At 33.3% G+C, this 13,442-nt stretch overlaps 1 protein-coding gene across 9 annotated transcripts in view; it reads right to left on the minus strand.

Annotated features, from left to right (window-relative positions):
• The window catches only part of CNOT4 (CCR4-NOT transcription complex subunit 4), a 133,643-nt gene that overhangs the window by 28,435 nt on the left and 91,766 nt on the right, over positions 1-13,442 (minus strand). For all 9 annotated transcript variants that reach the window (XM_081287943.1, XM_081287941.1, XM_081287942.1 and 6 more), the window contains 3 exons: positions 7,305-7,362; positions 4,980-5,229; positions 3,469-3,966 (listed from right to left, as the gene is read on the minus strand). In XM_081287943.1, coding sequence (XP_081144069.1) covers positions 3,469-3,966; positions 4,980-5,229; positions 7,305-7,362 — 806 coding nt within the window. The remainder of the gene's footprint in view (positions 1-3,468; positions 3,967-4,979; positions 5,230-7,304; positions 7,363-13,442) is intronic.

Consider the following 13,442-nt stretch of genomic DNA (forward strand, 5'->3'; position numbering starts at 1 on the left):
TATTGAATTTGAGGTCTGGGTTCTTATGCTAACTCTACTACTAATTGAATGTGTGACCTTTAACAAAGTAGTTAAGCTTCCTAGAATACAGCTCTGCCATTCCTAAAATGAAGAAACTGGACAAGATAAGTCACTTTTTACAACAAAAGCACAGGGTTCCAATAAAAAAAAAAATCTAAATGAATTTATTATAACTGCCCACTAATCAAAGTTCCTCCCAAGAATATTTATTTAAATTTTTTTTCTAAGCTTAGCAAACCAGACGTGCAGCTAAGAAAATGCTGCTAAAAGGATTTCACCTAATTAAGGAAATAACTTTAAAAACAAAAATGTTTTCAATTAGATAAAGGAAACAGAAGCTGAATTTCTGTCAAACCTCTGGTAACTGTTCTTCCCATGATAGGTTTCAGATACATCACTTTTTAATGATTAACTGAAACAAACCAAAAATAAAATTTAATACAAATATGTAATACACAGACATGAAATCTGTAATGATATACAGGTGGCTGCCAACTCTGATTCGCTCCAAAAGTTAGGAACCCTATTTTGCCCTTCATACCTAAGAAATAAAATATACATGCTGTTCCCAGTGTAGAATTAGTTTAGAATATTCTTTATCTTAAAGTAGCAAGCCCCACTGAAACAGTATGGAGTCTTCATTACTAAAGCATTTAATGAATAACTACTCTATATGAGATACTACGATGATCACTACAATAGTTCTCTTTCAATAGTTCAACTCAAGGACAACTGAGTTCCAACTGCAGATGGGGAGACAGATATTACCTAGGTATAAACTGCTTCAAATTAGACACATTGAAGAGGTATATAGGTTTTCAGATTTTTTACTCTGTCATTTTACTCTGTCATAGTTACTGAAAATCCTAAATCATCTAGCTGCAATGATTCAATTATTCTGCTTTTAGGCTTAGCACATTCAGTTTCCTGAGGTATCTGTCAAGTGTTTATAAACCATGAGAGGATGCTGTGTGACTCTTGCCAAACAATTTTAAATTAAACTTGAAATTTCTCTAGTTATCAGAGCCTTAAAAATAATCTAACAGCTTAACCACAGTCACTATTTAAATACCAAGCAAGTATACAGAGCCAAAACTTGAAAACCTGAAATAACAAATTTCCCCCCACCAAATACAACAATGATTCAAAACCTAAAGTTGGTGCTTTATTTTTAGCAACTCTGAAAAATAAGTTTTTAGTGTCCTATGGTTGAGTATAGAGTAAAAGAAAAATTAAAAAAACAGACAGAACTATCATTTAATGCCACATTTTAAAAATAAAGTATCTACTGCAGATAAAGATTTCTAATAACTAACATAGGAAAACTACATTCACTGATCAGTGATGACTCATTACCAGTGTGGCACTCCAAAGTATCTGCTTACTTAAAATACTTGGATTAAAATTGCTCTTTGGTGTTAATGGACAATTTGAAAACTAAGAAATTGGAAGAACACATAATTTATTGAAGATGGACATGTAGAAAGTCAAATAAAAATATATAATGAAGGCAGCTAAGACTAGAGTCCCATATCAAGCCCACACTATTGTGCCTCGATCTCCAGAGAGCCTCATCTTCTCAACCATTGTATTACTATGGCTTAAGAAGCACTTCCTATTATGGAAGGCAGTTTTAATGCATCTTAATGTAATGACACACTAATGCCTGCCCTTTGTGCCTTTACTAAAGGGGTTTCCATCAACATAAAAGGCCCTTTCTCTTCCCCTGCCACTAACCCAAATCCAAGATAGTGTAGTACAGATCAATTCCTATTTCTTCAATTAAATCTCCCCAACAATTACAGGGTACATTGATGTCTCTCAGATTCTAGCACCATACAATGTTACCATTTTCATACATAACTTTTATCTCTTCAAGTACACTCTAAACTACTTGGAAATAGTGTTTGTATTTTATACTTCTTTTGTATCCCCACATGGCCTGGCTCATTGTTTGATCAAACAGGAACTGAAATATTAATTGTAATTGGGTTAATACTTTATTTTTAAATATTTAGGGGGACTTTAATTTCTAATATTATAATCAATTATAAGATTCACAACTAATAATTAAAACGCCACCTTTCTAAATGATTAAAACAAAGCAAAACAAAACATAATTGTATTCTAATGTGCTATCTTGAATGGAGGAAAAGAAAAGGTGTACAGAAATTGAACACTTGTTTCATAAGGGAATATCACATAGAAGGAGAGGACTGAAAAATGTCACTCTGGATTACCTACTATCTACCATAATTAAAAGAGCAAATACCACAAGTCTCATAAATGTGTAAATCAATACATCGGGTGCTCTTAAAATTATGTAAATTCACTTCACTTATCCACAGTCACAAACTAAGATCTAGCTTTCTGTCTAGATCATGAAATGTTGTGCGTTCCAAGGGAATACAGACAAAGAATTTAGATGGACCTCTGTATATTCATTTATCTATCTTGCTAACAACAAGAGAACGAATACCTTACTGTCAAAGTATTCTAATATAATAACACCTGTGTCATGCCACACCTTAAAGGCTATGACAAGATAAAAATAAATTATATAAATTATATATCACAGTATAGGATTATTCTATTCTACTTGAAAGAATAAGGAAAGGAAGAAACTCTCTTTTACACATTATCTCAAAAGCCCAAATTAAATGAGAACACTATTAAGAATGACTTCCTAAGAAAACACTACATCTAAAAAAATGTTACAGGATCTTAGACCCAAAAGTTCTGAAACCTTCAAGGGTAGCAGTACAAGACCAGAAGTATTCTGGTATCAAACTTGTATTCTTAAATATATACCTAATATTTTCCCCCAGAAATAAAAACAAGACAAACTAAAAGGGTAATTTCTCTCCTTGAACAATTTCTTTTCCATATAAAGTATGTCTGTGACATGTTACAAAACATTAATAATCAGAGCTCTCAAATATTCTCATGCTTTATTTATAGCGCAGTTTTGATATGTGTATGTGTGTATCTGTCAAAATAAGTAAATGCCCTACCAGTTAGAGTGGCTTTATCCCTCATGCTCTCATTGATTATCATTTTAAAAAGGGTTTTAACCACTTTACTTTTATAACATAAAATATTTTTTCTATGGTGTTAAACTTCACAGCATCATAATTTCAGAGTTCATTTTTTTTCTTTTTCTTTCTGCATTTATATAGCATATGAAAGTTTGATAATTATCCTATTAAGTAAAATGCTTCCAAACAATGACTTGGTATAATACTCCACCATCCTTATAAAGCTCAATATTACAAGGCATCTGTCTAATTAAAAATATTTTAGATTATGATAAAGACTAACTTTTTTTTACAGAAATTTTCATGACCAATAAGTACCCTCTGTTATTCAATAGTTCCTTCCCTACCCACCCAACAAAGTAAAGGCATGAGTTATTCAAGAATTTTCAAAGGCTTTAAATGAACCTACCTGCTATAGGGATCCCTCCCAGACCTGTGTTGTGCTGTGGCGGGAGATTCAAGTCCAAGAAATTACTATTTGAGGTGGGGTTTGCTGTGTGGTTCAAGTGCATGATGCTATTGCGTGGAAAGGCCATCCAAGGATAGCGGGCTGCCTGGCCTGGAAAACTGAAGGAATTATAAACTGCTCGGTGCTGCTGAAATTGAGGGAATCTTTGTGGCAAGACTGAAAAGGTACTATTAAGAGAGTTGGCATTTGTCGGTGCAGCAGGGTGTAGGAATCCAGAGCCTGGACCTTTGGCGGTTGTAGTGTGTGAAGAGGAGTTCTGAAGAGATGTGGGTGAAAGGGAAGGTTGGTCTTGGACGGACAATTCCTTCTCAATCAGGTCTGCTAAGGCTTTTCGAGTAACATCAAAGGGATCAAACCCCAAGTCATCCTCTGGTTGTTTAGAAGAACCAAAGCCAAATGCTGCTTGCCAGTCTGTGGAGGATGATACTGGGATTGTTTCTGTTAGGAAGAAAAATAGTGATGAATATAATATGCATCCGGTCCCTTTCACAATTAATAAGCAACCACAACTATGAAAAACATGTCGTATTGTAAGATAAAAGCAAATACGTGCAAAATCAATGACTTTTTAGCTTGGTAAAATAATTAGTTACAAACTATTTGATATCCAAATTACACTCAACAATTCATAATCAAAACCAGCATAAATCATTTAATGAAACAAAGTAATAAATACAATTTAACAGATTTTAATTAGTAAAACTTATTTGTTAAAATGTATTTATCAAATACAAAGTATAAATATTTTTTAAATGTCTTATATACTTCCAAGAAAAAAAATTCACTTTAATGGGCTGGGGATGTGGCTCAAGCGGTAGCGCGCTCGCCTGGCATGCGTGCGGCCCGGGTTCGATCCTCAGCACCACATACCAACAAAAGATGTTGTGTCCACCAAGAACTAAAAAAATAAATATTAAAAATTCTCTCTCTCTCTCTCTCTCTCTCTCTCTCTCTCTCTCTCTCTCTCTCTCCTCTCTCACTCTCTTTAATAAAAAAAAATTCACTTTAATGAAAAATATTATAGGTTTTTTGTCTGCTTCATAGGTGCTGATCTGAATGCTAATTTATGGCATCAATAAGAGAATTTATAGTAAATAAAAATGAAAATAGATTTTAAAAATGCCAAAACAATTTTTACAACTAAATAACTATCAGTTGGGGAGGGGAGAATCTTAAATTTAACTACAAAAGCACAAACCTAATTTTAAAAATCCTAATTCCAAGAGAAATAAGCTTTTTTTATTGGAAAAATTATATACCCCTTGATTTCTGCAGAAATGTCTTTTAACACAAAAACTTGTGGGTTATATACAACAATTTATCTTATCATCTAATCCCATGCAGTTTAAATGTTTACACTTTTATAAAAGGAAAGTACAAGAGAAAAAGGCTAAGAATATATCTTACTAAATGGGTTTTATGTTACAAGTCCAGGTACTTTAGTTATATACCTGATGTGAAGAGACTCTGTGGCTCTGGTGCTGTAGGCCAGTCACTAGAAGTCTGTGGGGAGCTGGGAAAAGGAGGAAGCCCACTTGGGATAGGGTTGGGATGGCGAAAATTGTCTGAGAATAATGACTGTGACTCTGTTACTGCCCCTTCAAATGGGGACCGTGCACTGTGATTGGATGAACTGATGGGGATGACTGGATTGGATTTTGATAAACCAGGTGGTGGTGAAGGCGTATCACTGTTAGATATCTAAATAAAAAAGAAAAAGAAAATAATCAATACAAGTTTATACTTTCAATAAGCCACACTTAAAAAGAGTTGCAACTAAATATATTAGAACTGTAATCTCAAACAAGGGAACTCAAAGACTTTTTAATTAAAGCATGGAGTGTCAGAAAATCAATCCTATCACTAACTTGCACCTATATTCTTTTAAAAAAAAAAAAAAACCTGATCCAGCTGAAAAGATTAAACCAATTTCCTTTCCTTTTACAATCTTACTCCTCTCACTTTGTAAACAAAGAATATTTCTCACTCTCTAGGATTTCATTACAGTATTTTTCTTAAGAATAAAAATTTTCTAGGGACCAAGGACAAATTATTAGAAATGTTCCAGTTGGTAACAAGAGAGAGAGTAAGTGACTATAACAACTAGAACCTTTTGTAAAATTAGATGTCCCCCCCCCCTTTTTTTTTTGCTTTTAACAAAACTGAAGATTTTGAATCAAGTTGTTTCCAAAGCTATCATTAAAAGATAATTATGGTAAATCTTTATATGTGTTTTAGGTATCTAATTCAGAAGGAATTCAAAGATTTAAGTGATAATAATGTAATATTTCTCCTATCTACTTAATTATACAAACAAGATGCCTCAGCAGTTATATCCTAAGAAAATGAAAAACCAGGACTATTGCTAAAACCTGTCTCATTTTACCAACAGATAATATTCATGCAGGATACATGAAATCTAAATTTAAAATTGCCCAATTCATCTCCCTAAGAAATGAATTTCCAATAAGTTCAGTTTTTATGTTTAATGATTTTTTTATCAAAATCCACACATTGTTTTAATCAACAATTCCTTTTAATAACCATTCAGAAAAAAATTGACATTTAAAGACTTCACAGCAAAAACATTTTTATTTCAATTTATATGCATATTTTTATTTGGGTATGTGTATTAAAAAAAAAAAACTACATCATATCAAGATAAAACCCTAATGGCAACAGAAACAGGAGGTCAAAGAGGAAAAGAAATGACGCACAATTTCTGACAAAGAGGAGTTTGTATATTTTTAAAAAACGGATAGTGGGGTATCAAAATGTATGATCAAAACATTACAATGGGATGTCAAAACATTAAACTTCTTAGTTATTGAAGGAGCAATGTAGCACTTTTACTTAAAAATACATCCTTTGTCTTATGAAAAAAATGTCAACCAGAATACATAAGGGGATATGTGGATTTTTCAAATTCTTTTGTGGAATTTGTGAGTGAGAATTATAAGAAAACACTATATTTTAGACCTCTTAGTTTTTCACCTATATTGTGGGAAACTGGCCATTGCTATTGAAGCAATTAAAATTACATTTATTTTACCAGTGTAAGAGATGTACATAAATGTAAGTAGTGAAAAACAAGTTTCCTAAGCAATAAAATATTACAAAGTATGCTCTAATTGTTTTCACAATGAATGAAAGTTTGAACAGCTCATCTGGTTTACCATTTCAAAGCCAACAGCCATTTGGCAAAGAAAGGAGGAAAGATGTTAAGGGATAAGAATGCTGGGTGAAAATTCTGACAGCAAAAGACAGGAAGAATATAGTGGAGAATCAACTCTTAAAAGAACTCAGAAGGGGGGGCTGGGGTTGTGGCTCAGAGGTAGAGCGCTCCCCTAGCATGCAGGAGGCATTGGATTGGATCATCAGCACCACATAAATGTAAAATAAAGATATTGTGTCCACCTAAAACTTAAGAATAAATATTAAAAAAAAAAAAAAAAGAACTCAGAAGGCATGCTGGCCTGGGAACATCTGAGTAGAGTGAAAAAAGCAATAACAGAAGCAGATTCTACCATACAATACAATTATATATGGTCCTAATGATAGTTTTAAATCATCATGAAAGGGTTAAATTATGCTGTATATATTCTGTGAAGGAAAAGAAGGCTACTAATAACACACTCAACAATGCTGTCCATCAAAGGTATTTAATTTAAATTGTCAGTATTTAAAATATTTTTCACTATTTAGTAACTTTGCTTGCACAGAATACCTTGTTTTCAGGGTATGGCAGATAAAGTGATACTTTATCCAAATCTTACCTGCTGGGAATTATCACCATTCCCTATACTGAGAGAATCTGAAGGTTTATCAATGGGGCTGTAAAAAGAAAACAAATCAAATAAAATCAAGAGTAAAGTCATTCTGCCACAATAAAAACAAACTTCCCCAAAGCCAGAAAAATAGACATTTACCATCTTAGTGAATGTTTATTTGAGGCAATGTGATGTAAGACATTAGGTTATATAATGAGAGCACAAAGAAGTACACTACCCTTCTTTGATCATTATCCCGTGAATAACTAACATTCTAATCAGACTCTAGAAAAAACAGCTTGTGGGGCAAGGGGGAGTACTTAAATCATATACTTCTTTAATTCACAGGTCAAGAGTCTATCCAGGGGCTGGGTTGTAGTTCAGTGGTATAGCACATGCCTATCATGTGTGAGGCACTGGGTTTGATCCTCAGCACCACATAAAAATAAATAAAAGTATTGTGTCCATCTATAATCAAAATATATATGTGTATATATATATACATATATATACATGTATGTATGTATATATATGTGTGTGTGTGTGTGTGTGTGTGTATGTATATGTATATATATTCCATCACTTAGTTCTGTGCCTGTGATAAACTGACCCATTTTTCTTGGTATATGACACAAGGGCATAAAAGTCATTGAACGTTCTCAACAGGTTCTTAAGAGCCAAAAATTTCATTGAAGACTTCTAGATACTAATCCTATCCTTATAATAGGCATATGTTTACATGCATACACACAAAAAAGAGACAAATGAAACACACTTTTATTTAAACTGACTCAAAACAAACATTGTTTTATTTTCATACAAAAAACCATAGAATCATGGTAAAGACAGAAATTACTAACTTCAAGTCCATTTTAACTCCTCTGATTAAAGGCTAGATAGAATTTCTATACACACTGCAACACTGACTTAGTGACATCACTTCCATAACTAACTTTATTTAACTTAGCACATGAACAAAAGTAAGTAATATTACCCAAATGGATATGCGGGGGAAAAAAGTTAAGATAGCAAATTTCTCAAAATTATTTTAATTCCTGAAAATATCAAAAAGTCACCTGGTAAAGAGATAACTTACTGGTACCATACTTAATTGCTCTAAACAAAACTGAGCAAGGGCTAGTACCCAATCTGAATTCCAGGTATATCTTCTGCAGAAACACTGCTAGATGCTCTTGATTCTGGCAAACAGACTATCTGCCAGGGGCAGCTATCATGAATTGTTTAAGTCCTTAAAAAGACTTACACCTTAGAAGAAAGAAAAGCAAGCAAACAGTAAAGGCAGCAACAGCACAGGTGTCAAGAGTCGAAAGGCTGCAGAGTTGGGAGTCAGGTAATTAGCTAACAAATAGGACAGTGTAAATAACAGTGGAAATTTCTGAGCACAGAAATGACCTAAGCAAGCAATGTTTATAAAAAGCTAATTTGTGTGACATAAAGAACGGTATGCAGGGCTGGAGATATGGCTCAAGCGGTAGCGCGCTCGCCTGGCATGCGTGCGGCCCGGTTCAATCCTCAGCACCACATACAAACAAAGATGTTGTGTCTGCCAAAAAAACTAAAAAACAAATAAAATTCTCTCTCTCTCTCTCTTAAAAAAAAAAAAGAACGGTATACAACATAACAGAAGTGATCTAAGATAAAGTTGCCCTATTCTTACAATATGGGGCTAAGGGTTTCAAGTTGAGAGGAAGAGGTAGTAACAAAAAGATGAAAGCAAGATATTACAAGAGAAGAACTTCAGTGTCTGGATCTTGGTTCATCCTCCCAGCCACAATCATTAAATAGAACTAAATAAAATTTTCATTATAAGTGAGTCGGTCTTACTAACATTCAGGTCAATAAATCTTTCTGGATTACAACAAATTCAAATAATTTATATCATCTTGTCCACCATCCCAATTGCATTTTCATAAGTGTGACTTTATGACACCTTTATGCTTCCTCAGGAAATACTTAAGCATTTCTAGATTAGAATCATGAATTCAAAAATAGCTGCTGAAAAATTGGTATTTGGGCTGTGGTTGTGGCGCAGTGGTAGAGCACTTGCCTAGCACATGTGAGACACTGGGTTCAATCCTCATCACCACATAAAAATAAATACATAAATAAAATAAAGATGTTGTGTCCATCCACAATTAAAAAACATTATTTTAAAAAATAGGTATTTTAGTAAGCTTATATTCCACTTAGTTTTATTATATCCTCCTCAATTTATTTAATAATTAATAGATTTAAGGAATAATAAAATAAAAATTTAAAAATACATACATAACTAGAAATTATTTTATATGTGGGCTGTTGGAAAACAAAAATAAAAATCAATGATAGTTGCACCTAAAGTGCAGACAAGAAACCATGGGAAAGTCCCTACAAAACATGTATAACCCCAATAAAATGAAAAGGATATTTACAAATTCCTAAAAATATGAACTCCTTGGATCTCTAATGGCTGGACATAAATTATATCATGTGCCTACTACTAACATGACTTTACTGGCATCAGATATAGAACTTCCCTTCTCATCAAGCCCAGTCTGCTCAAGCTGTGGTCATTTTGACAAATTTGTTTTACTTTCAACATTCAACCACCATTATCATGCCTAGAAGGCAAATGCTTAAAAAAGAAAGAAAAAAAAGGAAAGGAAAACAAAGTTTAGTAATATTGTGTTTACTACGAAGAAGACCTATTTTTATGGTAGAGAACTGCCAGGTTCCTATCATATCAGATTTAAGAAGCTTAATTGTACCAAGATAAATTGCAATATAGGTTTTAAAATTTAAAACCACACAAACAAAAAACTTCATAAGCTTTCTTAAATCAATCTCTTTTTGCTACACCAAAAGAAAAAAAAAAGCTTACATTTTGAAGCAAAAGTTTGGTTGTTCACTCCATTTTCCATGGAAAGATTTTTGAACTATATGTGGGGACTGGAGATGTGGCTCAGTCGTAGAGCACTTGCATAGCACGCATGAAGTCCAGGCTTCAACCTCCACCACACACACACAAAAAAAATACAAACAACCACCTCCCAACCATTTGTACACCAGAGAGCATGGAGTTACCTAAAGAGAGAAAAAACTAGAAAGGTGTTTGAAAAGTTAAGGATATCAATTTGGTTCTCAAAAGCAAAGAAAAGCAGATAATATAAGCTGAATTAAACCAAAGAATGAGAAGCAAAAGCAGAGGTTTACAACCATATTTGAAAAGGCTAAGAGTTGGAAGACATATTCCTATGGTTCACTCAAATATGACAGTTATAATGCTAAGAAAAAAATCAAAGCAATGAATTCCCACAACTAACACAGCTGATTGAAAAGTATTGGATTCAAGTGGCACTGAGAAGTACCAATAAAACCATCTCATAAGATTATAAGATTATTATTTCCAAAAGGCAATTTGTGTGTAAATCTTTGTAGATAAAACTCTGAAAACATATTTCACTTCTTTTTTAAAGTTCTAGTCCTAAATAGTTCTGAAATCTATGGTGAGATCACAGATTTCTTAGAAGCAAATATTTTTAAATTAATGCAAACAGTTGAAATCAAATTCAAGGGAGCGCTTCAAAAAATAAATATATAAGCCTATGTAGATATGGTTATTTATTTATTTATTTATTTATTTATTTATTTATTTATTTATTTATTTATTTATTTATTGAAAGTATAATGTATATATCCAGTCTTCATCTCTGGAGATTCTGATTCAATTAGTCTAAATTGAAACACCTGGCATCTGATGCAATAGAGGAAGCGAAGAGGAACGCAGTGAAAAGGCATCATGTCTCCTCAAAGTCTCTCAAATTATTAGATTTCACAGCTAGAAGGAATCATTAAAATCAAATTTAAATATTTTGTTTTACAGATAAAGAAGCCAAAATTCAAAACCATCTGCAAAGAGGCAGCGACATAGCTGGGCCTCAGCTGGGATCTTGAGATCCTCAGCCAAGTTTTGCATTTTTTTTTTTTTTTAAATCTTTTTGCAGTACTAGATATGGAACTCAGGGACGCTCTACCACTCAGGGAGCTACATACCCATCCCTTTTTATTTTGAAACATGGTCTCCTTAAATTGCTGAGGCTGGGCTCTAACCTGCGTTTCTCCTGCTTCAACCTCTCAAGTCTCGATGGGATTACAAACATGCGCCATCTTGCCCAGCCAAGTTTTGCTCTTAACTAACTTGCCCCAAATGCAGTGCTTGAATTTCACTTCCTTAATGGTGCTGCCAACCAAGTTACTTTCAGTGTAGTCTCCTGGATGCTTTTTAAAGTAAAAAAATTACAGTCAAAGAATCTAAGAAAAATTGACTTTGGGGGACTAAAGATGAAGTAGAAAAAAAGTTGAGAAGGTCTAGTTTCTCTGTTTATCAAATTTAAGAGATAAAAGTAGTAATGGTGATTGTATTAGTTTTTAGTTAGATTTTTTAAGGTAAGGTAAAATTTACATAAAGACAGGTATCAATATAATGGACATTCCAAATTTCACTGCCATGTTACCACAAATTCAAGTATGTATTCACTTTGCTCCTAAATCCCCATACTCATTTAGAGGAACTCATTTTAATTTGTTATGTTCACAAGAATCTTAAATAACTCTTCAGATATACTTAAACATTTACTACCACAAAGGATATATTTATGTCATCAACAGGTAAAACTTGCCTTCACAGAATACATTTTATTTGATAGGCTAAACATTTAGAGTACCATTTTGTTACTAAAATATGAACATCTCAAGTGGCACAATTAGCTATTGGCGGGGGTGGGGGAGGATGCTTCAATAATCCTGGAAGGTCATAGTTGGGCAAGTATTATTTTAATTGGAATTTTCTCATAACCCCAAACTTACTTAATTCAAAAGAAAATAAATGGGTGATTATTAGTAGGTACAGAATTAATTATTTTTAATATTAAACTTGGAAGATGGATATCTACCATCTAAGTACGTGGCAACCCTTGAAAAAGAGCAAGTAACCATTAATTTATTCTAATTTTGTATTTCAGTAATAAAATTTAATTTTAAATTTTAAAAAGATATTATACATTCAAGTTGAGTTTAAACATACAATTGCTCGATTGATGTGCCTTTTCTCCTCTTCTAGGAAACAAAGGCACAAAGAACCCTATCTGTAACCTCTCTTCTCCAGCCCCACTCAAACCAGCCCTATCTGGAACAAATCCTGTAGAACTATTCTATTTTTTTTAGGTGGAGTAAGATCCCCCAGATCACTTAACAGTTTTCTACTATATACGCACATGTGCAGGAATTGTGTATAAATCCAAACACAGCATGAGAAGAAAAGTTTGAAAGATTTTGAGACATAACTTAAAAAAAAAAATCTAGTAAGTCACTCATTTTAATGTAAATATCAAATTTCAGCAAACCTTAACTCACCCATTTAATTTACTAGTAAACAGTCCTTAGTTTTATACAAAATTAAAAGTGGGGAACTGCAAATCATTTATCCATAATAAAATAGGAAATGCCTTTTTGGAGATCCATTTTACCAAATGTAGGCGACCTCTCATGACACCACTCTACACTTTGAGAGTCACTACACCACTCCTAAATTCACCTCTAACCCATCTACACCAAGAACTGATTAATATGTATAGAACTATTTACAGGTGATGGACCCTCTCTCAAGAAAAATGTGAACACATGCAAAATTTTACAAAAATTTCAGGGTTCACAGATAACTTGAAGCCTATCCATGATTTCACAAGCTCTGCCTGAGACTATTTCCTACAAGTCTACATACTAAAGCTTTTCTAGATCTTGGCGCTCTACTAAATAATGCCAGGGAATCCAGAGTGAAGAAGCCATGCAGTGACCACTTCCATTCTCCTGAATTAATGCGGTATTAAATATACTTTCAGGGCTGGGGATGTGGCTCAAGCAGTAGCGCGCTCACCTGGCATGCGTGTGGCCCGGGTTTGATCCTCAGCACCACATACCAACAAAGATGTTGTGTCCGCTGAGAACTAAAAAATAAATATTAAAAATTCTCTCTCTCACTCTCTCTCCTCTCTCTCTCTCTTTAAAATATATATATACATATATACTTTCAGAGATCATACTTCATTTTCAATATGGAGATAGCCATATTATAAAAAAGATGTACCT

This window comes from Spermophilus citellus (genome assembly GCF_964194105.1).
Source record: "Spermophilus citellus genome assembly, chromosome: 3".
Taxonomy (NCBI): Eukaryota; Metazoa; Chordata; class Mammalia; order Rodentia; family Sciuridae; genus Spermophilus; species Spermophilus citellus.